A 27,388-nucleotide genomic window follows, 5' to 3' on the forward strand; every position below is an offset into this window, starting at 1 on the left:
TAACTTACATTGTTTTTAAATGCAAAATAGAAACCCAGATAAAATCTATTAGATCACATCAATTAAAATAAATAAAGCAAAAATAATTCCCATTTTGCATAATATGCTTCCATAACTTTTTGTTTTTAGAAATTGTCATGTTGGATTATGTGAAATGTGAACTTTGCAGGTCAGTCCTATCAAACGGGATTATTTTAGTTCATGGTAAAAACTGGAAAAGAAAATGGTAAAGTGCACACATTGCAGAGTGGGTGCAGATCCCATTGTCACCTCTTAACCAATGTGTGATCCTGGTCATCTCATTTAATCTCGTATTGCCTAACCTGTCAAAATGACCTGTCCCTAAAACTTTGGAAATTGTCTCTCTTCAGAGGGATTTTGTTCTCAGTGTGTCATCTTCAAAAAAGCCTCAATCATGGTTTCACTGGCTCCAGTGTTGCTTCCACTATTATATTAGTGAGCTTTGATATATTGCACACCAGAGCTACTTTGCTCTCTAATGGCAACACTTATTCATATCCATGTCCCTCTTCTAATCTCAGTATGTCTGAATATGGACTCGTTCCTGCTAGTTTCTAATCTTCATCCACTAGCTATGCTATGGTATCTGTATCTTTCTCCTTGCTTTCAATTGGTTTCCTGTATGCATGCGCACGCACCTAAGCATTCTTTTAGGCACCTAATTGGAGTCATCTGTCTATTGTGGATTATGTGCACCTTTTTCATACGATCTGTTTTCTGCATTTAGACTATGGCCGCTCTACTTTCCTTGTGCCTGGTATTGGTGAAAAGTGTGCTCTACCTATGCTAGAACCCAAGTCCCCTTGTCATTGACTTCTAATGTTGGGCTTGCAATGCTACTTGTTTATCCTTCAGATTACAGCAAGAATTAACAGGGTAGTGGGACAGAAAGGGAGTCAGTACCCATGATTATTTTGATCGCTGCAAAGCAGCAGATCAAGCTATGGGTTGTGAGTACAATGAGTGTGGCACGACCAGATATTTTGGATCTTTTAATTCCTTTGGTTCAATGGAGGGGGGCCCCCCAAAGATGTCCATGCCCCGGGCCCCAGAAGTGTTTAAGATGGCCCTGCAGGGCACGCACCCACCGTGAGGCTGGATGAGGGCAAGGGTGCCATGCATCTATCCTGATGGAATCAATGAGATAGGGAATCATCGTCCCGCCCTCCCCCCTTTCTTGTCTCTTCAGCCTCTGCTGGACTCCTATGCCCACACACGGCCCCAGCTTCCATGTCAAAGGCAGCAGCTTTGGTGAAGTGAGGGGGGCATGGGGAGGGTGGAGACAACACTCTCCATGATCCAGGCACTTCCCTCTCTCCCCATTCTCAGTCTGTCATCATTTGCAATGATCCCAGGTAGCTGGGCGAGGCCAGAGGCGTGCCAGGATGCTGCACCCCTCTCCTGTAGCTGACCCCTGTATGATGCCAGTGCATTGCGAAAGGCCTCTGCACACCATGACCATGAAGGAGCCAGTCGCTGGAGGAGCATATCAGCATTTGATTTCAGTCTTAGGACATGTGGTGGGCAGCGGGATTTATGACTGCAACCTCTGGCAATAGGGAGAGTACCTAGGTGTTTGACGGCAATGGGGAGGTGTATGGGCATTGGGAAGCCGTCCCTGGCACTCAGAAAGGTGTTAGTCAATTCAAGCACATTAATAGTAATAAGGTGTTTTATGGCAATCCTTGGCAATGGGGTGAGTCCAGCACTTGATGTACTGTTCCTAGCAATGGTCTGGGTATCTGGCATTTGACTACAATAACGGCAACAAGTAACTGGACTTTACTTGAAATCAGTTGGCAATATTGAGTAACTGAGCCTTTAAAGACAATGGCTCTCATTATAGGTTTCCCGGTATCCCGCTGGTAATTCTGGTGTGATACCGGCAAACTGACCTACCGTTTCTGCTGCCTGATATCCTGTAATTTATGGGGTACTACAGGTGGCAGAAAGGGTGGCAAATTCCTATTCTATGGAGTCCTGTCGGACTCCATGGAGGGGATTGGTAGTATTACTGGCATCGGTATAGCCTTTTCCTTAATCTACTCTCTTCCTCTCTAGGCCCCCTCCAGCTAATCCACAATAGGGCTGCAAGATTTATCCTTGGCCTCAAGCCCACAGACCGCATCTCTCCAGCCCTAAAATCTCTCCACTGGCTCCTGGTTGCTGCAAGGATCAAATTCAAACCCCTCTGCATCATCCATATGGCTGTCTGGGGACGAGGACCACGCTATCTACAACTGGCTCTCAATAAATACTCTCCCTCCAGCACCAACTCTCTGTGTGTCAAGCGATTCGCTACACAGTGAGCTGGTGGGCGATCTCTTTCCTCTGCAGGCTCATTCCCCCTTCTCCTTCATCTTGAGATGAATTTCTGCAAATTCCGGAAGCTGCTCGAGACCTTCCTTTTCACCTCTTCCTTCCCTCCATTCCTCCTCTACAAAACCCCACAGTTGCTGAGATTGGTGACGAGGGCCCGTATGTGTCCTCCTGGGTCCTGGCCTCCCACACCCAATCGCCTTAGCCTCCACCCTCAACCAGCACTTGCCTTGGTACCCACTGGCCTATCCCACCACAGGCCTGCAATTATTTATTTATTAACAGTTGACCTCTCTCACCAAGTCACTTAACAGCTGCTTACCCCAGCACTTCACTCTTTGGTACACCTAGCACTTTCCCTCCACTTCCACAACCCTTCTCTCACTGTGCACTTGCACGTTCTGAATGCTCACAAGGCCTAGTAGGTCTGCCTCTATCGTCACTGTTATATTTGCTTCTTTTCTTTCCCATGTTCCCTCCCTGCTGCCCTGTGAGCGCTTTGAAACACAATTTACATGATGTATATAGTGCCTTACAGATGCACAACAAATAAATAAAATAAAAAATTATTGCTGGGCTATACAGTGTGTGCACAACTGCACATGTTATTGCAAATACCCTACCTGCCTTTGTGGGACCTGCAAACAAAAACTAGAAGTTCCTCTTTGCAGCAGGCTGTTGACATCAGGAAGGCAGTGCCAATGCCTGTTCAGGCTGCATGTGCATTCAAGCCCCTTCCTAGGCCCAAGGTGGGTAATGTCACGTGACATGACAGACAAGTCAGGAATGACACAAACACTCTGCAGTGCACTACTGCCACTGGGCATGTTTCATGATTGAGTTCCAAATGTGTTGAATTTTATTTGAAAAATAAAGCATTCTGGAACGATTTCTTTTTAAACAATAGTCTGGGAACTGTGAAGAATCAAAGAACAACATGGAGGCGCGTCACTCCCACTAACTTCTACCACACAGCGACCATGCCAGTGGGTCATCTATGAACTATTAATTGTAACTGGAATGCAAGTCAATAGGAGTTCTAACACACTCCCCCCCCCTTCTTAACTGCCAGATCCAGTGGGGTGTTTTTCTACGAAAGGCTCATGATAGTTTCCGCTGTAACATAATTGTAATGGCAATACGTAGATGGAGAGAACGGGGGGCAGTAGAATGTGGCGGTGGTTTGAAATGTATGTGCCCATAGCAATGTTGACCTTCTCTGTGACATCTGACATTGTACCTTGCCATGAATATGGACACTTGCCTGCGTTCTGGGCTTACATGTCAAGTTAGGGTTGGTAAATGACCACTATTGACTGGCTCGATAGTTTGTAATGGTAGAACGTGTCTCCTTTTGTGCATTGGAAATGCACTGGATGCCCCTGTGCATCTAGGAAGGTTCAGGTAACCCAACATAAGAATTCACATGAGGTCAGATTGGCTATTCAATTGAAACCTCAAATTAAAAGGCTATCCAAACCATGATGTATGTAGTTTAACTTTGCTGTAGGGTGGCACATAGTTCCCAGTTTGCTGTAGGGAAATGCAGGGCAATCTGTGTGGCGCTTTGGACAAAGATAATAAACACCTCCGTTATACAAGGCTTTTTATGCACTGTGCAGTAAAGGTCGCTAAATTTCCACTAGCCATTAGTGAGAAATGTATCTCTGCAAGTACGGCTTCGAACCCCGCCTAAATGCTCAGCTTGCACATGTGCAGTCTGTGTGCGCAATCGCTGTGACGCTTTGCAGAGAGTGGCCTGGGGGGGGTCTGATGTTCTCTCAGGGTCTTGAGGTGCTAGAGCTTCAGCATGATGAAAGAAATTGTGTGACTGAGTCCATGGCAGCTGGCCATCGAAGTAAGTGCAGAAGCGCTAGCAATGTCAACAATCCAAGGCAGCCTGCTTTATTTAAGGAGGCTGTGGGGGTGCGTGGATCTGCAGCACGTGTTCAGCACAAAGGATAGAACTGATGAGCTACCTGTCAGTGGTCACAAGAAATGTGGACTTGATGCTTCCATCAGTGCCTCCGCAATCCCTGGTTGGTGGGACCCCTGCAGTGTCTGGAAAGTATTAAGAGCAGTGTCCCCAAATGTACCAAATTGGGTGGTAGACTGAAAAAATGGACTGTCCCAAGCTAACTGACCTTGACCTTTTCAGTTTGGGCTATTAGGTGTCGCTTGTGACATCTATAAACCAAAACTATTGCATTAGAGTACAGATAGAGAGGAATGGCAAACAGCCTGTAGGTGTTTTTTGGTTATGTGCCCACCCATGACAGCCATGGCCATGCTAATCACTATGGCCATTCCCACCTAGTTCCTGCCCCTCACCTCGAAAAACACCTCCTCATGGGAACTCTTTGCGCTCGCTCTACTCAAGCCTTACCAACAAACTTTGCACCTGAAGTGCCTGCCAGTGTTTTTCATTGTATTCTTCTGAGAGTTAATGACTTAATTTGAGTTGTAAACGCATTACTGGCATAATAAAAATGTCCCACTAGGTCTGTCTTCGGTCACTCGATTTTTAAACACTCTGCAGGTCCTTCCCTGAAGTCCTGTTAAAAACAAGCATTGGCAAAGCCAGCAGTTTTGACTAGTGTATAAGTATTGGGCATTTGCCAGGCACTGCTATTAGATGCCCAGGTACTTGCACCATTTTGCACCTGCTATCATCAATGGTCAGTTAATACACTACTGCTGTAACTGGCAAGTGCCTTTCCATGCCTACTCAAAAGCCCAAACAGTTCGCATTGCCAATGCTTGTTTTTGAATTCCTGTGGGCCTAGTACTTCCTCGTTTGGTTACTTTTCAATGTTGTGTTCCTTGGAGTGAGGCGGAATTCCATGATATATCACCTTATTTTTTGACAAGACAGTGTACTTTGTCCTAATGCAAAACGAAATAAATGTAAATAGATATTTTACAGTATATTATATGTGATGTATTGTATTGTCTCTGTGTTTGGGACATATTGCACTTTGGTACCTGTCCATCCCCTCCTAAGAGTGAAGCCTGGCTTCTCTGATCATTCCCCCTTGAAAGAGTTTGGTGTAAGTTGTTCTCCCACTTAGATCTCTCCACACCCCTCGCCAGAGGGCTGTGAAAACATCTCCATAACCATCTATGCTCTGCCTGCAGGGCGTAGGTTGAAATCCTGACACGACCAATGCAGGAATCTGGCATGAAGCAACTTGATATATCCTTAGTATTCATCTTTCATAAATACTATGTATAAAGAAGGTGCTCCATCCCATCCAGGTAAGTAAATAACTGAGTGTATTTCTTATACGATATATGGCAGAAAACCCCCCAGCACAACCAGCCTCCTTCACCTTGATCTCCAACTACTCTCTCACTCAAATCTTAACATTCTCTTCTGGATTGTGCTAGCTATTTTGCACCAGCAACGCTCCATAACAAGCAGGAGTAAGCTCAATACAACACATCTCCCTCCCCCAACTTTACACAACATGTTTTGCATTTTCCAGCAACAAGTTGTAAAATCTAAACTATGTTCCGGGAGCTCTTTATATGAGCACATTGTGACACTCCAAACTTTGTATGAACATCAATCACATACGTTTTACCCACCGAAACATTCCTACACATTACCTCATGTATTATATAGAGTTAATTCGTGCCACTCTTGACAAATTCCACACTTGACCGCCACGCATTCACACCGCTCCTCTCAAAACCTCCAACAATTGAACAGGGTTGGAATACATTAAGTCTCAGGAGGATAGCTGTCGGGAGCAATGCTCAGGGGCAACATGCTCACCTGGGAAGCAAGACGACACAGAGCACCACAGGTTTAATCCCCGGGTCCATGCTTAGAAACCTCTGGGTGTTAAGCGCGTTATAAATAACCTATCATATCATATCATATCTGCTTTCTTTTTCACAACCCCTTTTTTAACACGCACCCAATCACCAACTGCAATATCCACACATCTCCTCCCGGATTTCTCATTTGTCTTTTTCACCCACTCACTTTTCTTCTCATCCATCTTCCTTCTCAACTCTTTCACAGCAAAGTCAGAATCCCATGCTTCTCTAACCAGGGTGGTTACATCTTGGTACTGGGTATTCTTCCCTTCATTAATTCACATGGAATCCCCCCGTGGATGCATGCAGTGCCAGTCGCAATGCATATAACCTATCCCTGGCATCCACCTGCTTATCTCTCCCACATGCTCCTACCATCCGCACCGCTTCCATCACACATCGATTCACTCGCTCCACTGCTCCATTTCTTTTAGGATGATAAGCCGCTGTCCTCTTGTGTTTTACCCCACAAAACTTAAGATACTCTTGAAAACATCCTCCAACAAACTGCCTACCATTATCCGTCAAAACGGAATTAGGCAAACGCTGCCTTTAGAACAATGCTATGTACCATGCCCTTCACGCACCCAATTTCTTTTGAGAATACCTTGGGGAATCTATCCACCATGCTAATACTTTCCTCCACGTGTAGCACTTGTTCATCAGTGTTGGGGTACAAAGTTATTTTCAAACCTCTTTGTTCCCTCCATCCTAATGATGTTTCGACACTCCTGGTGACGTATATTTTTCTATTGGTTTCTCTCCCTTTGAATTTCAGGTGAGCAACAAAACCTCCTATGATATAAATTTTGCCTAAATGATATCCCCCGGCCTTTTATCCAAAGGTAAAAGATCCCATATTTTCACAACCAACTTTCCTTTCATACACTTCATGAGAATTTAATGACAATTTAGCTCCTAAATCCGCCATCATCTGTACAGGACGCTCATTTACAACAATGGCCCTCATTACGACCCAGGCGCTAATGGTTTAACGGCGCCGTAAAAGGCGGCTGCGCCATTAAACCATTAGCGCCTGATTACAAGGTCCGTTTGCGGGAACGTACTTAACGGCTGGTGTAGACCAGCCGTTCAAGTGGGTGCCGCAAAGGGACCTTGGCGATAATTACGGCAACCACTATTAGCGGTGCCGTAATTATCGCCTTCCCCATTCCCATTATGGGCCAAAATGGGAATGGGGAAGGGCAAATGGTGAATGGGGAATTACCGCCCCCGCCAACCTTGTGATGGGGGCGGTAATTCCGCCATCCACCATGGCGGAGACCGGCATGGACCATGGTGCTAATAGCACCATGGTCCAATGCCAGGGTCGTAATGCGGGCCAATATCTGCGAATGGACTATCACAGTCGTCATTCTCATCACACATAGGGCTTCATTATGACCCAGGCGCTAAGTGTTTAACAGCGCCGTAAAAAGCTGCGGCGCCGTTAAACACTTAGCGCCTAATTACGAGGTCCCTTTGCGGGACCCGACCTTAACGGCTGGTTTTACCGCAATTTGCGGTACCGTAATTAGCGCCTTCCCCATTCCCATTGAGCCCTATTGGGCAAAAATGGGAATGGGGAAGTGCCATGGCGGCATGGGGAATTACCGCCCCACCAACCTCGGAATGGGGGCCATAATCATGTTAAGGGTGAAAACCTCTACTTGTTCTTTCTCATCACCTGAAGACTGCTGCATTTCTTCATTTACATACAATACTTTTCTACCCGCACCAAGAGCATAATTACAGTAATTTGCATAGTGACCCCCCACCTTTTGCACTTAGAACATGTGACCCTTCTACCTGGAAATGCAGGTGAACTAAAGAAATAGTTTGCACTAGCACACTGAAAACAGAGCCTTTCCTCTGTTTTCTGCACTTTTGTCTTATCATTTCTATTGTCAGCCATATCTCAAGGTTGTTGCCCAATACCTCTATTTCTCTTCTTCTTCGCCTCAGTGTTTTCTCTCCCTGGGTCTCCCACCCTCAGTATTTCACTAGTCAGACTTGTATTTTCCTTTTTGTTCAGCTTAGCCACACATGCCATAGAGTGCTCCACTCGTCTGGCAATTATCACCACCTCATCTAGACTTGGCTCATCCTTAAGCCATCATTCTTCTCTTCTTTTATCATTCCAACAGTGGATCATGAATTGATCTCTAATGTGTTCCTCCAGCTTGATGACGCAAGGCAGTTAAGTACTCTTCTACAGACTCTCCTTCCTCTTGTACCCTCACACCAAAATTGTACCTTTCCAGGATAGTGCTAAAATGTAGATCAAGTTTATGAAGTGCCAAATCAAACTCGTTGGGGCTTCCTTCTTCAACCAATTCTGAGATTTCGGGCAAGGTTTCATAAATGCGTTGTCCGTCTACCCCAGGAAATGCATCAGCAGTAACACCTTGCGATCTGTGGACATGGTCTTTCCACACACAGCTTTTACGTAGTGAAGGAACCCTTTTTTCCATGGAGGCCATTTAATCCTGATGGGCCCCAGGGTTGGCATGAATGCTGGGGGACCGGGCACACCTGACATTGCCATTGATACCCTGTATGCTGCTTATTTATCTCTTTAGTCACTTTATCCTTAGGGTTTGCTCACACCTGTGTGCTCCAACACCAGTCATAATCAGATCCAGGTATACAAAACAAGAGAGAATTTAAAAAAAATGTTTTAAACTTCACTTCGTGCACATATTGTTTATCCAGGGCATCCACTTTAATTGATCTGCTTGTGCAATAGAGAACAGATCTTTCAAAAACTGTGGTACCGAGCTATTTAAATCCTGGAAAGCAAACCTCACTAGGTTCCTTCCTCTAATCTCCTTCTTCGCAGGCTGTGACTTGCTGCTCAGTTACTCAGTGTTGATTGTCTGCCCAAGAGCTCGGACGCAGGCTCTCGGGACTAGCTCTTGGCTCCATCCCACTTGCTCAGCTGTTTGGGGAGCGCGAGCCAGATACCAATGTAGCGGGTGGCTGGGTGCACGTGCGCTCACCCCTTGTGGTTCCTTGCCCCCCTTCATTTCCCTTTCGGGTGTGGACAATCTCTCCCCAACCAGGGGTGCAGAAATTGTGTCTCTGACGCCATACTATGGGGGCCGGGGGTGGGGCCGCACTTACCGGGATCTTCCGGACACCTTTCCTTCCGCTCCACAGCTGGGCAGCTTGACCCTCGCCACCTTGGCACTGGATCTGCTCTATGGTTCCCTTGGGGTGGACTTCAGGCCTTCGCAGCAAGCAGGCGCTTGGTGATACTTAATGGGAGTCTGCTGTGTGGATTCGAGGACCTCGTTGCCACTTTATCTTCTTAACCCCATCCTCGTCGCCAGTGTAAAGGTGGTGCTCCACGCCATCCAGGTAAGTAAATAACAGAGTTTATCTCTTATACAAGATATAGCAGAACCCTCCCCAGCACAACCAGCCTCCTTCACCTTGACCTCGAGCTACTCTCTCACTTGAATCTTATCATTCCGTTCTGGATTGTGCTGGCTAGATTCCACCCGCAACGTTCCATAACAAGCAGGAGGATGCTCAATACAACACAATTGTTGCAAAAAGTACAACATATTGGCAAACATTTCTATTTTCATTTTGAAAAAGGAATGTCTCATCTTCAAGAATAAAAGTGCACCGCATCTGCTGCATGGGGCCCCAGATGTCCTTTGGCCTAATACCTGGGGTTCCCCTGATAACTGTACTGTGTTTAGAGGAAAGCTGTTCTATATATCTGTGGTACACCTTGGAAACTCACCACACAACAATAGGGAAGGAGAGTCTCAAGCTCTTAATTTCCCCTCATTTGAACACTTAGGCCCCTGGGTCTCTTGGTGCTGTCACCTAAGTCAGCACCAAGCAACTATTTAAACCATGATGCACACAAAACGACCCAAATCCCACTCTTGGTCACAAACGAAACTATTGACTCTTCCATTACAGTTAGGATGACTCTGCTCTATATCAGAACACAATCATGCTGGGGCGTTCATGCACTGTTCCATAGTAAATGGACAGTTTGGTTGTTCAAATTAATCCATCTGAAAAAAACTATGTTTCCGACATATATCAACAAATACGAATCTCATGTTTCTCTAGGCGGCGGGGTTGGAGTTTCCTCTTTGTCACATTTTCCCACTGACTGAGGGCAGAGGAGGGACACAGAGCAGAGCTAACATCTCTGTGCTTTCCTCCTCTGTCTTGGAAGATCACTTTTTTTTTACACCTGCGTGAGAGATTCATGCAGCCGTAAAACGGATTCTTATGGAATCCGCATTGAATTAGCACCTGCTAATGAGCAGGCAGATTCCATAGGAATCCATTAGGAATCACTGATTGTAAAGCATAGTTTGCAGGCTGTGTTTACTTTTTTACAATAAGTAGAGTAAAAGTAAATGCCAAAGACCTGGATTTCGCCTTGTTTGATACTTCACCTTGCAACATTTGAAAATTGCTTGCAAAGGACTCAACAGCCCCTAAATGCTGATGTTGGCTTATCACTGCATGAAATGTGCATTTTTTTTTAAATGACCCACTGTGTGGTTAAGAACTATTCAAGAGAAATGTGTAAATTATTTGTTCGATTTTCAGTTGCAAAAAGATGTTACATTTGTATTCTTATCATTTATGTTTTGATTGCTTATAATCCAAACAATTTAACAAAATATCAATTTCTTTCCATTGGAATTTCGTGTTCTGTTTGTAGGACCAGACATCTGGGATGAATTTTTCCCAAAGGCCCGTGGAGACTGCCAGTCCCCCATTGAACTTCACACCAGGTACATCAAACACGATGCCTCTCTGAAGCCGTGGAGCGCCAGCTATGACCCAGGCTCAACACTCACCATTCTGAACATAGGGACCACCTGCAGGGTGATGTTTGATGACTCCACAGACAAATCAGGTTACTTGTTAATGTCTGCAGTGATATCATCTGTGTGCACTGGTGCCATTGGCTTTACTCCAGGAGCCAATTAATAAATCCTGCTTTAATAACACACTAAACACGCGCGACCAGTCTATAATCGCAGGAGCAGGATTTGAACCAGTGCTGTTCTGTGTTGTTTTGTTTCCAAGACAAACATGTTACCTCAGAGCTATCCTCCTGGCCATAGTGATATTGGGGAATGAGTCAAAGGAGATAGAGATGGAAACAGAACTACTGAGACTGATGGATAAAGAGGGAGACAAAAAAGAGAAGAGGGAGAGGATCAGGAGGAGTGAGAAGAGGGTGAAGAAGAGTAAGAGGGAGAGTCTAAGGTAAAAATTGGGAGATTGAGAGGGAAAGGGAAAAACAGAGAGAGAGAGAGAGAGAAAGAGAGAGAGAGAGCAAGAGAGAGAGAGAGGTAGAAACAGAGGGAGGGAGGCTGAGGCAAAGAGGGTGTAAGAGGGAGAGATGGAGACGAAGAGCAAGAGAGAGTGGAAGAAAGTGAAAAAGAGACTAAAACAAAGAGATTGAGAAGACAATGGAGGGAAGAGAAACAGAGAGATGGCAAGAGAGCAAAAGAGAGGCTGAGAGGCAGATGTACAGTGAAGAGAGAGACAGATGACTAAAAAGAGGTAGAGAAAGAGAGAGAGTTAGATTGAAAGGGATGGTCTGAGAGTGACTAAGAGTGGGAGAAAAAGTGGGGTGAGGGAAACAAAGGGAGAGTCTGAGAGAGCGATAATGAGAAACATCCCGGGTCTTGTCCTGAATCGTCCTACTTCCATTGTTATGGTTAGGTCCACCAATTTAAATAACTAACTAAATTACCAGCCACATAATACTTGTAACCCGTGACTTTTCCAAAGGATAGTTTAAAAAAATAAAATAAATAGGAAAACATAGACATAGATGATAGCAATGATCTTCTGGTATAAAAACCTATGAACAATAGGAATGCACATACTGAGAAAGTTTGTGTATGGTACCCAATTATTCAAACGTGTGACCTTCAGACTACACATAGATGATCCCTCTAACAAAGGCACTAATCTGTTCAGCTGTTGCAAAGATTATGCAACATGTGTGGTTACGCTGATGCTTGCGCTTCCAGCTGATGCTCTCATCATTCCATTACCACATCCAGGAAGGCATCTGCATGAAGCCCAGTGACTAATTATAGCTCCTTTGTTGCATGCGTTCAGTAAACAGCGACCTACATGAACATTCCAAGCACTTGCACAAATGAAGCAGCAGCATTTACAGTGCAGGTACACTATGTTTGATTAATCAAATTAATTCCTCTTTTTTGATGCACTTAATACCGGCTACCCATCTCTAAGACACATGTATGACTCCTGGGTTTGATCTTTGTTTTCGTTTAGACACATTTTACCATGTTGTGCCCCTCATATTCTATTTAGTAATATAGTATTAGCTTTGTTACCTGGCATCACTTGGTCCTCAATAATGCCGGATAAGTAAATATGCCAGATAACCGAATGTTGGTTGTCTGTGTAGCAGAGAGCCAGTTAACAGAGTAAGAAGCTGGACAACAAAGCTGCCTAGCCTTTTTACTGACCTTCTACCACCTGACATTCGATTATGCAGCGTAGAAACTTTGGTATGATTCATTTTTCCCTGGATGCAGTCTGTAACTTGCAACAGGGTATGCCGGTTAATGAAGTCCCAATGGGAGGGCTTACATTTCTTTCGTTTGATGAGCATCAGATGTATTGCCTTTCAGCTATTTTGCAGTAATCGTGGAGAAAAAGTTTGGGTTTCTCAGAGGTTGAGGCTATTTTCCAGATGGTCTCACTGGGGTTATACTGATTATTGAGTAAGGTCATTTATTGTGACAGATCGACAAAACATATGACTCAGGGTGAAGCATCAAGTGTACGAGTGGTCTACTCTATTCGGTATACTTCTCTGCCCCTGGATTACTACTCTACACACGGTCTCAGCAATATAGCATCCAGTATACTTCATTGCCACCAGTACAGCCATACGAATACAGACGCTAGCCATGTATTTGCTCTCTACTCTCTATTAGTGAAAATGGCGTCGCTCTGCATTCTTGCTCTAACTATAGTATAAGGGACATAGCTCACAACCTGCTTATTTGCCGCAAATACAGTCATAGAAATGTAGTTCTCAGCTGCTTCTTTGCACAAAATCACACCCACACTGATCTAGCGCCCAGCTCTCTATTTGCAATCAGCACAGGGTTATGGTGTCTGGTTCATTTCTCCTGATTCCAAAGGACGCAGTGCCCTCCTCACAATTCAGGGATAGAGTGCCCCTCTAACTCCTAAGGGATATAATGCTCCTATCACTTCTAAGGTATATAGTGCACCTCTCACTCCTAAGGGATCTATTGCCCCTATCACTTCTAAGGGATATAGTGCACCTCTCACTCCTAAGGGATATAATGCCCCTATCACTTCTAAGGGATATAGTGCACCTCTCACTCCTAAGGGATATAATGCCACTTTCACTCCTAAGGGATATAATGCCCCTATCACTCCTAAGGGATATAATGCCTCTATCACACCTATGGGATATAGTGCTCCTCTCACTCCTAAGGGATATAGTTCTCCCCTGACTGTCAGGCAATTTAGCCTTAGGTAAGGGCACACTTTCCCATTTCTCAGACTCCTCTTGCAGGTATCAGGTCACCATGTTTTATTAGGCTCTGATGTTTCTTCCACATCCTCAGGCCCTTGAGCTTGGCCAGTCCTGTGGCTGCCCTCGTTCCTTAGGTCTCCTGGTGTCTGATAGTGCTCTCTGTGCTGACTGCCTCCTGGCTACCAGCTCACTGTCCCTTTGCCAGGGGTGTTGCTAGGTTTACAAAAGATCCGGGGCTAAGCTAATGTCAGGACTGTCAGGACTCAGGGCTAGCTAGGCTTTTGGTTGTGACCCCAGAGCTTCTATCTGGGCCACAACCAAAAGATGCGGGCTATAGCCCCCCCAGATCCTCCCTAGCAATGCCTCTGCCCTTTGCTCATATGCCTTAGCTGTTGAGGTTCTGTGATGTCCTGCAGCTTTAAAAGCCTTAGCCACTATAGTCGTTTCAGGCATACCCACCCACCATCTGAGGCTCTGCTGCCACTCACAGTCTTTCGGCAGAACTCTGGTGTTTAACAGCCCTGGTGTTTTACCGGTGCAGACGTTGATGCATTGGATGAGTGCTCCTGGTGAACCCTGCAGGTGCACAGGATCCCACCAGGTGGTTCTACATGCTCTGTCTTTCCCTGATTACCCCAGTTACTTATTCCTTTCTTCTGTCCCTCAGGGGTGACACTTGGGACATGGGACCCCAGTTCGTTCTTTCAGGTGGTACTGAGTCTTTCATTCTTTGGCCTTATTTATTGGGGGGTTATTCACTACTATGGACTCCTTTGATACCTGGGACCCTATAAAATAGGATTCCCTTTTCCTGGGCCCTCAGGCTTTATCCAATGGTTGTCCCGCCCTGCTTTGTCCTAATTAGCAGTGGGATTCCCTCCATTGACTTAGTGTAGATAGGGTAAAGTCTTCACCTCCAGGCACTGTTTGATCGGGATCTGAGATGACATGGAAATTAGGAGAGAGACACGCTAGAATGGTTCTCTAGCTGCCACCCTCCACTACCGCTAGCTTTAGGCTTTAGTAGCAGGACTCGGGTAGACTGGCTTCCCTGGACTGTAGAGTCCCCTCTGGGTTTTGGGACAGGGCCAGGCACCTAAGTTGACATTTCCAGTTGATTCCAGTTGCGTCTTGGAACAGGTCCCTGATGTTTAATATTATCTCTTGGATCCAGTTGGATTTAGTATTTAACAATTACATTGGCCCTTCCATTTTTTGATGCATAGCTATAGTGCCATCTCCCTTTTCTCTCCTTTTCATGGTGACTATAACTTGTCATCTGGAGCTTTGTTTGTTTGTTTGTTTTATTCACTTATAATGCGCACCAGACTCGAAGGTAGCCGGGAGCAGCAGTACAGAAAATGCAAAGCTTAAGTTACAGGGTAGGGTCATGGGTTACATACAGAGAATAAGATACAAAATACAAAATATTACAGGTAGACGGCAATTGAAATTTACAAATAGGCAAAATGAGTGCAAAGTACAATAAGGACAGTATATGTACAGGCATTAAATGGACGTTAGCTAATCGGCCAGGTGGGCAGAGTGAGGAGGTCCATAAGTGCAAAAAAGCAGGATAGTAATGTGTCTATGCTAAGGTCTGGTGGGGATGAGTGGGCGCTAATGGGCTAATCATTAGCAGACCTCAGCAGATTAATGTAGTTGGATCTGAATTTCAGAAAGGGCTGCTGCTCACATAGAGGGTGGGGCAGTGAGTTCCATAATTGGGCCGCTCGAACCTGGAAGCTGCTACCCCCAGCCTTGGTTAGCCTAAATCTTGGTATGATGAGGCTATTAGCATTAGAGATTCTAGCTAGGCGCGTGTGGTTTCTTTTTGTGAGTTTGTTAGTGAGATATCTCGGTGCAGCATTGTTCAGAGCTTTGTGAACAAGGGACGCACCTTTAAAGCAGATTTTATTTTAGGTGGACAGCCATTTGTTTTGGTGCCTGATCTTTGAAATATGCGATCATTTAGACACACAGAGGGCAGCTCGCAAGGTGTTATTTTGTAAGATTTGAATTCGATGGGTGATAGATTTATTGGCTCCAATGTAGAGGGCATTACAATAGTCGAGCCTTGAGAGGATTAATGCTCTCGCTAAAATAAGGCAGTTGTTGTCAGAGAGAAAGTGTTTGCCTGCTCTAATGAGCTTGCATGTGTAAGCGGTGGCCGAAGCCAAAGACACTAGCTGTTTGTCGAAGGAGAGGGTGGCATCCAGATAGAAACCAAGTGTCTTCACCTCTTTAGACACCTTGATGATATTACCATCAATTTGAAATGAGGTGTAGTCCTGGCTTCGTTTTTTGAGGTCAGAATGAGTCCCTAGGATGATAAGCTCTGTTTTATCATCGTTCAGGCATAGACCGTGGGTTGCCATCCATGCCTGGACGATGATATACACCCTTTTTACCAAGGCCAAATCCTTATTATAATCCCTGGAAAGTGGGAGGAGAATCTGGGTATCATCTGCATAGTTAGTGTAGGTGATACTGAGAAGGTCCAGATCATCAAAAAGGGGCTTAGTAAATATGTTGTATAGAGTCGGGGAAACACAAGAGCCCTGAGGAACTCAGCACAAGATGGGGATTGGGTCCGCCGCTGCCGATGCGGAGAACACCCTCATGGTCCTATCGCTAAGAAAGGATTCAATCCAAGTTATGGCCTCTCTGGAGAAATGTGCGGCAGAGTCTAAATGGCTACAGAGTACCCCATGGTCCACGAGGTCAAATGCTGCAGAGAGGTCCAGCAGCAAGAGGAGAGCCATTTTTCCTTTATCTCTTAGTTCATCTATTTGTGCCTTCAGATCAATGAGGGCAGTCTCTGTGCCGTGTTGGGGATGGAATCCTGATGGGTGCTCTCCAAAGAGTTTGTGTTGTTCCAGAAAACTTTGGATTTGCTTATAGGCAATCTAATCCAGGATTTTAAGCAGAAAGGGACTGTCATGATGGGGCGGTAGTTCGTGGGTATAAGAGGGTCTAGCATTTGCTTTTTGAGCAGTGGTAGTACCCAAGATTGTTTTAGATTGGTAGGCACAATGCCAGACGTGAATGAGGAGTTGACAAGTTTTGCAATAAACGGGGAAAGATCCCTAGCAGCATCTTTTATGAGCTGGGCAGGGCAGGTATCGCCCTGACAATTTGACGGCTTGAGAGAGAGGATGACTTTCTCCACCTCAAGGATACAAGTTTTGGAGAACATAAATCGTGCAGCTGGGTCTTTGGGTTGTGAGTCTTAGATGGTTGTGTAAGGGAGGCTTTCCTTTTGGCTATTTTCGTTTGGAGTAAGGAGATTTTATTTGATACGGCTTGTTGAATATCAGAGCACCACGTTTTATCTTTGGAGCATATATCTGGAATGGGGGTGGATGACTCTAATTCCTTGAGGATGGTGAACAGTTCCCTCATGCTTGAATTGGCATTGGATATACGCTTATTGAATGAGTTCTGTTTGGCCAAATGGATTTCTTTTTTATATTGGGAGGAGATTTTTGATAATTTCATTTTATGATCTTCTGAAGGGAAAAGCCTCCACACTGTTTCGCAACTCCTCTTAAGTAGTCACAGATCCTTTAGTTCAGGGGTAAACCATTTATTTAGGTGAGATTTAGGTTTACCTGGTCTAAGGTAGGGTTCTAGTCAGGATGCTCGTAAAGTCTCGAGAGTCTAGCTCTAAGCCAGCAATTTCTGCGGAGTAGACTACATGGGTTACTAGGAAACTCCGTTGCGGGACTCAGATCTGGGTGTTCCATACTGTTATCGGTAGCAATGGAGGTCATGGAAAAATTGTTTAAAACTCTTGTGAGTGCTGTGGGGAATCTACCGTCCTCTCTCTGGTGGAAGATAATTAGGAGGAGTAAGTACAATAGCAGGCTGCAGGGTGTACTACTCATGATGTGGAAACTAAGTTCCAATAAGCACAGTAGGCTGGATAGGCTACTTCAAATGGGTACACTGGGCAAAAAATAGCATAGGCACAGTGGGCTACAATGACTAAGGGGCTACAATGACTGAAGTTCAGGTAGCATAGGCACAGTGTTTTACAATGACTAAGGGGCTACAATGACTAAAGTTCAGGTAGCATAGGCACAGTGGGTTACAATGACTAAGGTTCAAGTAGTATAAGCTCAATAGGCTACAAAGACTAAGGTTCAAGTAGCATAGGCACAGTGGGCTACAGAGATTAAGTTACACCATGGCACAGTGGGCAAAATTCAACATAGGCCCAGTAGGCTACAATGGCTAAGGTTCAAGTGACATAAGCACAGTGTGCTGCAGTGACTAAGTTGTACAAAGGCACAATGGGCAGAGTTCATCATAGGCATAATGGGCTGCAGTGACTAAGGTTAAAGTAGCATAGGCACGATGGTCTATCATGATTACATTTCAAAAGGCATAGGCACAGTGCAGGCAACAAATGCAAAGGTAAGGGCAGAGGCATAAGCAGAAGAAATGCAATTAGGCGTGCGTGGGATCATAAGATAACAAACATGAGATAACTGGACTATTACTGAATTTGACAGTGAATATATGGTGACATAGGATGCACCAGGTGACTAGTAGGTGGGCATGGTAGATGTTGTAGTTCGGTTAAAGTTTGTGCGCAGTGGGTAACTGGAATGCAGCAAACGTGTAGACTTGCAAGCTGCCCAGTTCCTTGGCTAGGCGAAGGCATAGCATGGTATAGCTCCCTATTGAATTGTAGGGGCAATCTTAAGCAGCTATGTAAAGGCTGGTCAACATAGGTGATGAAGGTGATGAGCGCCTTAGTGAAGCGAAGTGGGCAATTATGGAATGGCGAGCCTCAGGCATTGGTATTGTATAAATTGCACAATAGTGGGCAAAGTCAAATCTGCACAACTCACAGAAGCGCAACAATGGTTACAGAGTGGCCCTTTATTAATCAGTGACAAGTGGATGGCAAATCTCATATTTGCAGATTTTTATATTCCCTTCTAGAGGTGCAAGATAAAGCCCCAAGGCTTACCATGCTTGTAGGGGCCCATCATGGTGGAGGGCATGGCTCCTTCCGAAGCATCTTTTGGAAACAGGAACAAAGGAATAGGCCATGCCGCGCCTCCCATGCGCCTTTGTTCTTATCACATCCTCCTATCCTATTACCACCTCCTCCTTCTCCTGTCTCCCTCTCTTGTCTATAAAAACCTCCTTAATGCTCCTAGGATCTCTCTCCACCATTCTCCAACTAACTGCCACAACCTTCTCTGATAACCGATCCTGGAACACTGGGGTTTTGTTTGCATAGAGGAGGTTCTGCAGGGAGACAAAATATTGGCAATTTTGTGTCACATGCAGGGAAACCCTGCAGTTAGAGAGCTGTGACCATGCAACATTGTGACATGTTCAGGACTCTGGAGCTCATTGAGCATCGCAGATGTGTTTGAAAATAAATTCTTTGGTGCCACAATCCAACCGTGCACAAGTGTATCATATGAATGACACTTACTTTGAGTGAAACAAGCATTTCTTTTCATTCGCTAGGAATTTGGGTAAGTTGGGGGGGTACCTAGAGGGGGCTCCTGTGTCCCTACTATGCCATGCAACAGAGACCAGGGTAGGGTAACAAGGGGACCTCCTCATGCCACCCTTGGGCCCATCGTCCACTGGCTCCGGGAGGCACCTGGATTAGTAACTCACACCCTTTGGGTCACTAAAATCATGAATGGTACTTTATCACAGATGGGTTAAAAAAAAGATGTATAAAGAACGATTCAGACTAATATTAGGCAGCAGTATCTCAAATATGTTTGATGCCCTGAACATAAGCACAGTTTTATAGTTTGCTTTAATGAACACAGTCTTGTACCAACGTGAGAATAGGACGGGTGCCAGCATTCACCTTTATAGTTTAGTTTCTAAGTTTTTTTTACATGTTGGTTTTTCTCTTTATGATACATTGAAGTATAGAGGGATTGATCATGAAGATGCCTACACTCTTTGTCAATTTGCATGCCTTTGCCCTCCGACAGGAACAGCTAACCTTCAAACGAAATTAGGACTAGCTTTAGTTCACCTTCGCTGGAAAGGGCTTGACTCATGTATTTTAAGAGTCTCTTATATTTGTGTGGCCAAACAACACTGGCTTGAAATATTTTTCATATAATAAACCTGGACGTCTGGATCCTTGCTGAACAGAAGTGACAGCAATGGCTTTAGCTGCTCTTTTGTTTTATGAGATAGAGACAGTGTAATAAATCTGCAGAGACAGAAACCAGTCACTAGATCAATATGACACCTTGACCATCTGTGAAACGGTATCCAACAAAATGTGGAATCAGTAGGTTCAAATACTAATTAAACAGGATGCAATTCCATGGGTAGTATGTGGTACAGCCTTGCCTGATTCACTCGCAGAATGACACTTCCAAATATTACCACTTGAACAAACTTTTGCCTCAATTCACTGTTTAATGCTGATGTCAACATATTATTATAAATCTATGCCATGTGCCGGAGTGAAATAATACCTTGCACAATCAAAAAAAAAGAAAAACAGACAGGGTTTGCACAAGGTCAAAATAGGTACGTTAACCTGAGGGAATTATTTGTCATAAATAATTAATACAGAAACAAACTCATTCCCCTTGCAATTATTGATATGGACACAGGAAAGGCCTTTGACAGGGTGAGTTGGACATGCCTGCACATTTATCTAGAAAAGGCCAAATTTGGCCATAGATTCATAAAACTACTAATGGCCCTCTAGGGTAAAGTGAAAGCTCACATTTTGGTAAATGAGGGCCCATATTCAGTATTTGAGATGCACTGTGATACCAGGCAGGGATGCTCAGTGTCAGCAAACGTGTGTAACCTTTTCATGGAACTATTAGTGCCAGCAATTAGAAAAAAACAGAGGGAGAGGAGGAATTACATGTGGCTATCATACTTCCAAGGTATTATTGTAGACAGGGGATTTCATGGTCATCATATTGCTTTATGCATGTCCTAGAGAAATCTGCTGAGTTATCCAATTTAAAGGTCAATGTAGCCAATTCTGAAATGTTTACTGTTATTAGCAAATGCTTCAGGGGTCTGTTCCTTGGTGGTCAATTTCGCGGTTCCAGAGAGGGGATACATTTCCTTGGGATCACTTTCACAAGAGATGTCCTGCACCCTTTAGAGACTAAAGGGAGAGCAAAGCTGGCTGAGAGAAACCTCTACAGAATACAGATGATGGAGGATGCTCAACATAATACCTTTGAGAAAGATGGGCATGGTTAAAAGGACTCTCCAGCCTAAACACTTGTATTTTTTTAGTATGCTTTCTCTGCCTCGATCAGACATACATAAGATGTTTATTGACTTCCAGTGGGTTGAAAATGTGAGACCCAAGATCCAGCTGTCAGTCTTAATGCCCCCTGTTAAAATGGTGGATTGGGCCTTCCAAACGTTCAGAAATACCTCTTCTTGTGAGTAGAGTCATGCCTATGGAGGGATTCTGCGATTCTGAGCTGGAGATCATGGGAGACCACAAGGAACAGGAAACCTAAACACGTCCTAAGTGGAAACATTCATAGCAGACTTTGGCTTCCTGTAGTTGAAACAAAATTTACAAACCTCTGAACAGTCAAGATGTCATTAGCTTTCAGCCATTAAAGCCTCAAGTTTCTCACCACTGAACACATACCTAAAAAAAGTCTTGATGCACAAATATCCCCTCTGTCAGCAGATGCTATTAAGTGCCTATTGAAAAGAAAGAGGTGATGGCTGGAAGGTTTAGAATTAATCTTAACCACTGGCAATGCTCTGGGCAACCCTCCAGACCACCGTTCTTCGCCTGCCAAGCCATTACAGAAGGGAAAGACCATATGCAAATCAGGCTTGGCCCCACCCCAAAAGGGGCAGTCCAGCCCGAACTGCTAGGCCACATCCCTTCTGCACGAGACCACAAGCACCCCCAAACATGTTTCGCCCTTGTTGGGGCTCATCAGTGAGGAGTAGCTTGGGTCTCTAGGCCCAGCAGGCACGGGACCCACGTCTGGGCATACCCGTCCCACTCGGGGTGACATAGCAAAAAGAAAGAGGTGATGGCTGGAAGGTTTAGAATTAATCTTAACCACTGGCAATGCTCTGGGCAACCCTCCAGACCACTGTTCTTCGCCTGCCAAGCCATTACAGAAGGGAAAGACCATATGCAAATCAGGCTTGGCCCCACCCCAAAAGGGGCAGTCCAGCCCGAACTGCTAGGCCACATCCCTTCTGCACGAGACCACAAGCATCCCCAAACATGTTTCGCCCTTGTTGGGGCTCATCAGTGAGGAGTAGCTTGGGTCTCTAGGCCCAGCAGGCACGGGACCCACGTCTGGGCATACCCGTCCCACTCGGGGTGACATAGCAAAAAGAAAGAGGTGATGGCTGGAAGGTTTAGAATTAATCTTAACCACTGGCAATGCTCTGGGCAACCCTCCAGACCACCGTTCTTCGCCTGCCAAGCCATTACAGAAGGGAAAGACCATATGCAAATCAGGCTTGGCCCCACCCCAAAAGGGGCAGTCCAGCCCGAACTGCTAGGCCACATCCCTTCTGCACGAGACCACAAGCATCCCCAAACATGTTTCGCCCTTGTTGGGGCTCATCAGTGAGGAGTAGCTTGGGTCTCTAGGCCCAGCAGGCACGGGACCCACGTCTGGGCATACCCGTCCCACTCGGGGTGACATAGCAAAAAGAAAGAGGTGATGGCTGGAAGGTTTAGAATTAATCTTAACCACTGGCAATGCTCTGGGCAACCCTCCAGACCACCGTTCTTCGCCTGCCAAGCCATTACAGAAGGGAAAGACCATATGCCTATTGGCATTGGAACATGCCTTCAAACTGGGCAGTGCAGGAAAGGAAGCGTAGGAGAATTATCTAGGACTTGTCACTCATTACAGGAAAAACTTGTCAGAATGATGTCTGTGTATATAAAGAACAGTTACACCACTAGCTACCCAACATCCCCAAACAGGGGTTGTGAAATGAATACTCCTTAGAGTGATAATCACTTACACTCAGCTGTATCAATGACAATCAATCAGGTGTCAAAAAAACACATATTTTAATTGGTACACACATACTTTAAAAGGACCATAAGTAAAACAAACACATAAATGGTCTGATTAAAATGAAAAAAGATATAAGCTTTTTTTTAAGAATACATCAGAAGAAAAAGACAAAGAAAACATCACATAAGTCACATAGGGATGATTGTAACAACTTTAATTTTTCAGATAAATCTCTGACTGTTTGTATTCAAACAAATGTGATGTTAGTACCATTGGTGAAATTGGAAAACTTGAATTCATATCTATTTATCATGGTGTCTGTGACAAATATCAAAGTAAATCTAAACCTTCAATTCACACAACAGAGAATAATGTTTTCACTATACATATTGTTCAATCCGGAACATGTGGACATCTTAGCACCTCCCATCCAATGTACACATACCCTGTGAAATAGGACTAGGTATTAGCTTGCATGTTTTGTGATTGTGACAAAGTAAGAGCCTTTTAGGATTAAGTATTCTAAAGGATATACCTAGTGCTGAACTGTCAGATCCAGCGTACTCTGATGGTGCGTGTAGTAGTCCTATTCGTGCCATAATTGTATTTTACAGCCAATGTGAAAAACTGGACACGTAGGGTACTGATTGTGGACAAGAAATATTTCTTGAGAGGCTGGAAAAATTATGATCGATCCTGAGGCGAAGGCTGTGTTCAGTCAATAGTGACCTTGTCTGCAAAAGAAAACATTTCTCACCTGAAAAAAAGAGAATCTGAATGATTTTATATCGATCTGGGGCTTCTTTAATGATCTCTATGAAGGATATTACTTAAAGCACTTGCATATTGACTATTTACTATGGTTGGCACACCTTGTACCACCGCCCTTCCCCCTCCCAGAAACCCCCTATCTGCTCTGTTTGTGTTTGTGGTGTACATGTCTCTGCTAGGAGACGGAGTTATGTTAGGTGAACCGTGATTTGTATCTTAGATTGACACTGCTATTACAGGGATTTGGACCTGGCAATTTACTCAGATTGAATATGCTAATATATACATCGTTTTAATTAAACTCAATAAAAATATGTTTAAAAAAATGCACCACAAACATGAATCCACTAAAATGATGATGTTATGTTAAACAATTATTAACAGAAGCAGATTTATGCTATATTCTGGTAAAGATACAAATTAATCCATCATACTTTACTATTGACTTGGAAAACATGCTCCTTCACAGCAGAAGTTATGACAAAAGGCACATTAATGACACAGTTGAATTTCTATATCAAACTGGGTTGATTTATTTGTAGCCCAAAGCGTTTCATGAAAAATCACTTCTTCGGGGGCAAATGATCAGTTTTCCACAATAACATCTAGAAAATGATATTTAAATAGTACATATTAGTACGATTTGGGTTGGCACTATAAGCAGTGTAGTTCAAAATAACATAATAACATAATTTTTGGCATTATTCAACTTTATATTTAGACAAATCATGAAGATCAACATCTGTGCATGCTCCCTTATTCTGTCAAGAATAGTATATTTCCCAAGTCATCTGGAAGATTTATTTCCAACATTACCATAGTGTTCATTAGTTTGTCCTCTACTATAGCTAGCCAAGTATCTATATATTTGTATCAGACAGTGATTTTCGAATTTGAATTACCCAAAATGCATAGTCTGGATCCACCTAAATGGTTACTAAACTTTTAAGGGTTTACCTAGAGTCTTGCTTATAGTGTCAACAAGTCCTCTGCTGTGTAATCAAGAAAAGGAGCGGGGGGTAAAATGTGTATTCTCAACCACTTGGAAAATAAGTTGTTGTAGCGAAGTAGCATAACCCTAAACAAAGAATATAGGGAAAGGTAAGGATATAAATCCCAAACATAAGCGTGAGAAATTAGAAGTAGTTAAGTTTTATTATGTGTCCTTCCAAGATCTGGAGATGGATCAAAAAATGAAAACGAACAGGGTTAAAAATGTCCAGGGCCAGTAGTCAGTCAATCACTGGCTGGTTGTTGTCAAAGGATTTGGTTGAAATCCTAAATGACAAGGCATTCCCATAATTTAAACAAAATAGTGGAAAGAGGTTAAATAGGCTAAAGTATAGCCCCATAGGAATTTACTTGATTCTGAATAAAGCAGTGAATTGCCCTTAAAGGAAGACGCCATCACCTCCAGGAACCACTTCCTGGATGATGGTATTTACAGCAAATGGTGGACTTAAATACTATGTCGGTGACGTTGCCACGTCACCAGATGTGCAACATCACCAAGTAATGTCACAGTGTAAACACTGTGACGTTACCGCGCGCATGCGTGACATAATGAGAACTGTTAATGTGCTAACGAAATGCGCGAGAAAGTCAGGTATGAGGTATACAAAATCAAGCATTTTAACCTGGTCCTACGATGTGCAGTGCTGATGCTTTGGCGCATCAGCAAAATAACTTAAAATGGTCTTGTGAGACATAACAATAGTGCATTATTGTAGATTGCATAGTGTGTAAAAATGTAAAATTGCAAATATAAATCAATCAAGAAGATTCATGGACGCAAGCTAAAAAAGCCCGTTTGTCAATTGAAGAGGGGATAAGATGGGCGAAAAAAGAGTGATAAAATACTCGAAATATCAAAAATGATTAAGAGTTATTCTATGTACAAGTGCCAAAATGCAGCAAAGTGCACAAATTAGTCATATGAGGGAAGACATCACAGTAAGTCTGATGTCCATGAATGGTGCAAATAGGACACTTGCAATTTCAAAAAGCAATTTGAATACATATTCAATGTCAAAGTACAATAATACATCAGTATCAGATACGATAGTTGCATGTGTACAAGTTTGTCATGCGCAAAAAGAGACGTCACCTTACGTCTGATGTCAAATGTTCAAGGACCCCATACTGGGTGATTATTTACATTTAGAAAAAGATTTAACAACACATTTTACCTACAGATCTCTAGGACATCCATGGGCTCCTCAGTGGCACCCGCTTATGTGAATATTTTTATGTACCATTTTGAAAAGACCCATATTTTGGACAAAGGGCCATGGAAAAAAAACTTAATCTTTTGGAAATGTTTCATCGATGCTATTTTTGGTATCTGGCATGGTTCTCAAGAGTGATGACAAAAAATGTTCAGTTATTTGAACAGATGTCATGACAAGATACAATTCACATTACAGGTTGGCAATCCCAATATTCACTTCTTAGATGTCAATATCTCAAGAGTGGACAGCACTTTCATTACAGATTTATAGAAAACCCACAGATGCAAACAGCACCTTACATTTTTCAAGCTTTCATCCTGCTCATCTTAAACAAAATCTACCCTACAGTCAATGTCTAAGGGCAAAAAGGATAACATCTGGTATGACTCAGTCGGCACACAAATTTGACAATATGAAAGAAAGATTTAAGAAAAGAGGCTTTTCTGAACAGACAATGAATACAGCTATTGAACATACAAGATTATTAGAAATTGAAGACCTGTTCAAAGAAAAAGCCGAAATGGAAAATACAAGATTGATCCATACTCTCAAATACTTGAGTCAGAGTTTTCAAATCAAAAAAATAATCCCAAAAAATTGGGACCTAATCAAATCTGATGCAAACCTCAACAAATTATTTCCTGAACCACCCATGTTAGCCTACAAAAGAGGCAGAAATTTCAGAGATTCCCTCATCAAGGCAGAAAAACTCAAAAACCAATCAGATATTCCTTACGAAAAAAAAACACAGAACGTTTGCCTGTTTGAATTGTCAACATTGTTCCAATATTCTGAGAGGAGATCACATCCGCCATCCAAATATTGGCAAGAAAATTCAATTTAAGGATTATTCAACATGTGAGAGCAAAAACCTAATATATGCCCTCAAATACCCTTGTGGTAAATATTATGTTGGTAAGACTTCAAGGAAAATTAAAGAAAGACTTACAGAACACAAACCTAATATTAGAACGAGCAATGAAAAATCCCCAGTCTTTAGACATTTCCATGAAAATAGACACAACATCTCTCAACTGAGATGAGTTGTCTTGGAAATCATCAAACAGCTACCTAGAGGTGGTGACCTTGCCAAACGTCTTGCACAGAAAGAATTATTTTGGATCCATAAACTGGACTCATTGGCACCATTTGGTCTCAATGAGGTCTTCTATATGGTTCCTTTACTATAAATCAGTTACCACATTTTACCATGCAACAAAGGGGGGGTAAGCCCCTACTTGGAAACACACTGAGATGTGATTGTGAGATATCATTGTTACATTTGGTCTATCGTGTTACTGATTTAGTTCATACTCATTCATGAGTTTGGTCAATTGTGTATTTGTCCATTATGCTAAATTGAAAATAAGATTGTGAACTCTTGATGAGACCGACTATTAGTCAGTCTACCAATGTACCTCTTTTTCTAAATGTAAATAATCACCAAGTATGGGGTCCTTGAACATTTGACATCAGACGTAAGGTGGCGTCTCTTTTTGCACATGACAAACATTTACACATGCAACTATCATATCTGACTGACACTGATGTATTATTGTACTTTGACATTGAATATATATTCAAATTGCTTTTTGAAATTGCAAGTGTCCTATTTGCACCATTCATGGACATAAGACTTACTGTGACGTCTTCCCGCATATTACTTGTTT

At 43.5% G+C, this 27,388-nt stretch overlaps 1 protein-coding gene across 1 annotated transcript in view; it reads left to right on the top strand.

Annotated features, from left to right (window-relative positions):
• CA3 (carbonic anhydrase 3) overlaps positions 1-27,388 on the top strand; it is a 146,147-nt gene that overhangs the window by 18,922 nt on the left and 99,837 nt on the right. The window contains exon 2 of the mRNA XM_069621293.1: positions 10,874-11,071. Coding sequence (XP_069477394.1) covers positions 10,874-11,071 — 198 coding nt within the window. The remainder of the gene's footprint in view (positions 1-10,873; positions 11,072-27,388) is intronic.

The sequence above is a fragment of the Ambystoma mexicanum genome, chromosome 5q, assembly GCF_040938575.1.
Source record: "Ambystoma mexicanum isolate Mex_15411 chromosome 5q, UKY_AmexF1_1, whole genome shotgun sequence".
NCBI classification, from domain to species: domain Eukaryota; kingdom Metazoa; phylum Chordata; class Amphibia; order Caudata; family Ambystomatidae; genus Ambystoma; species Ambystoma mexicanum.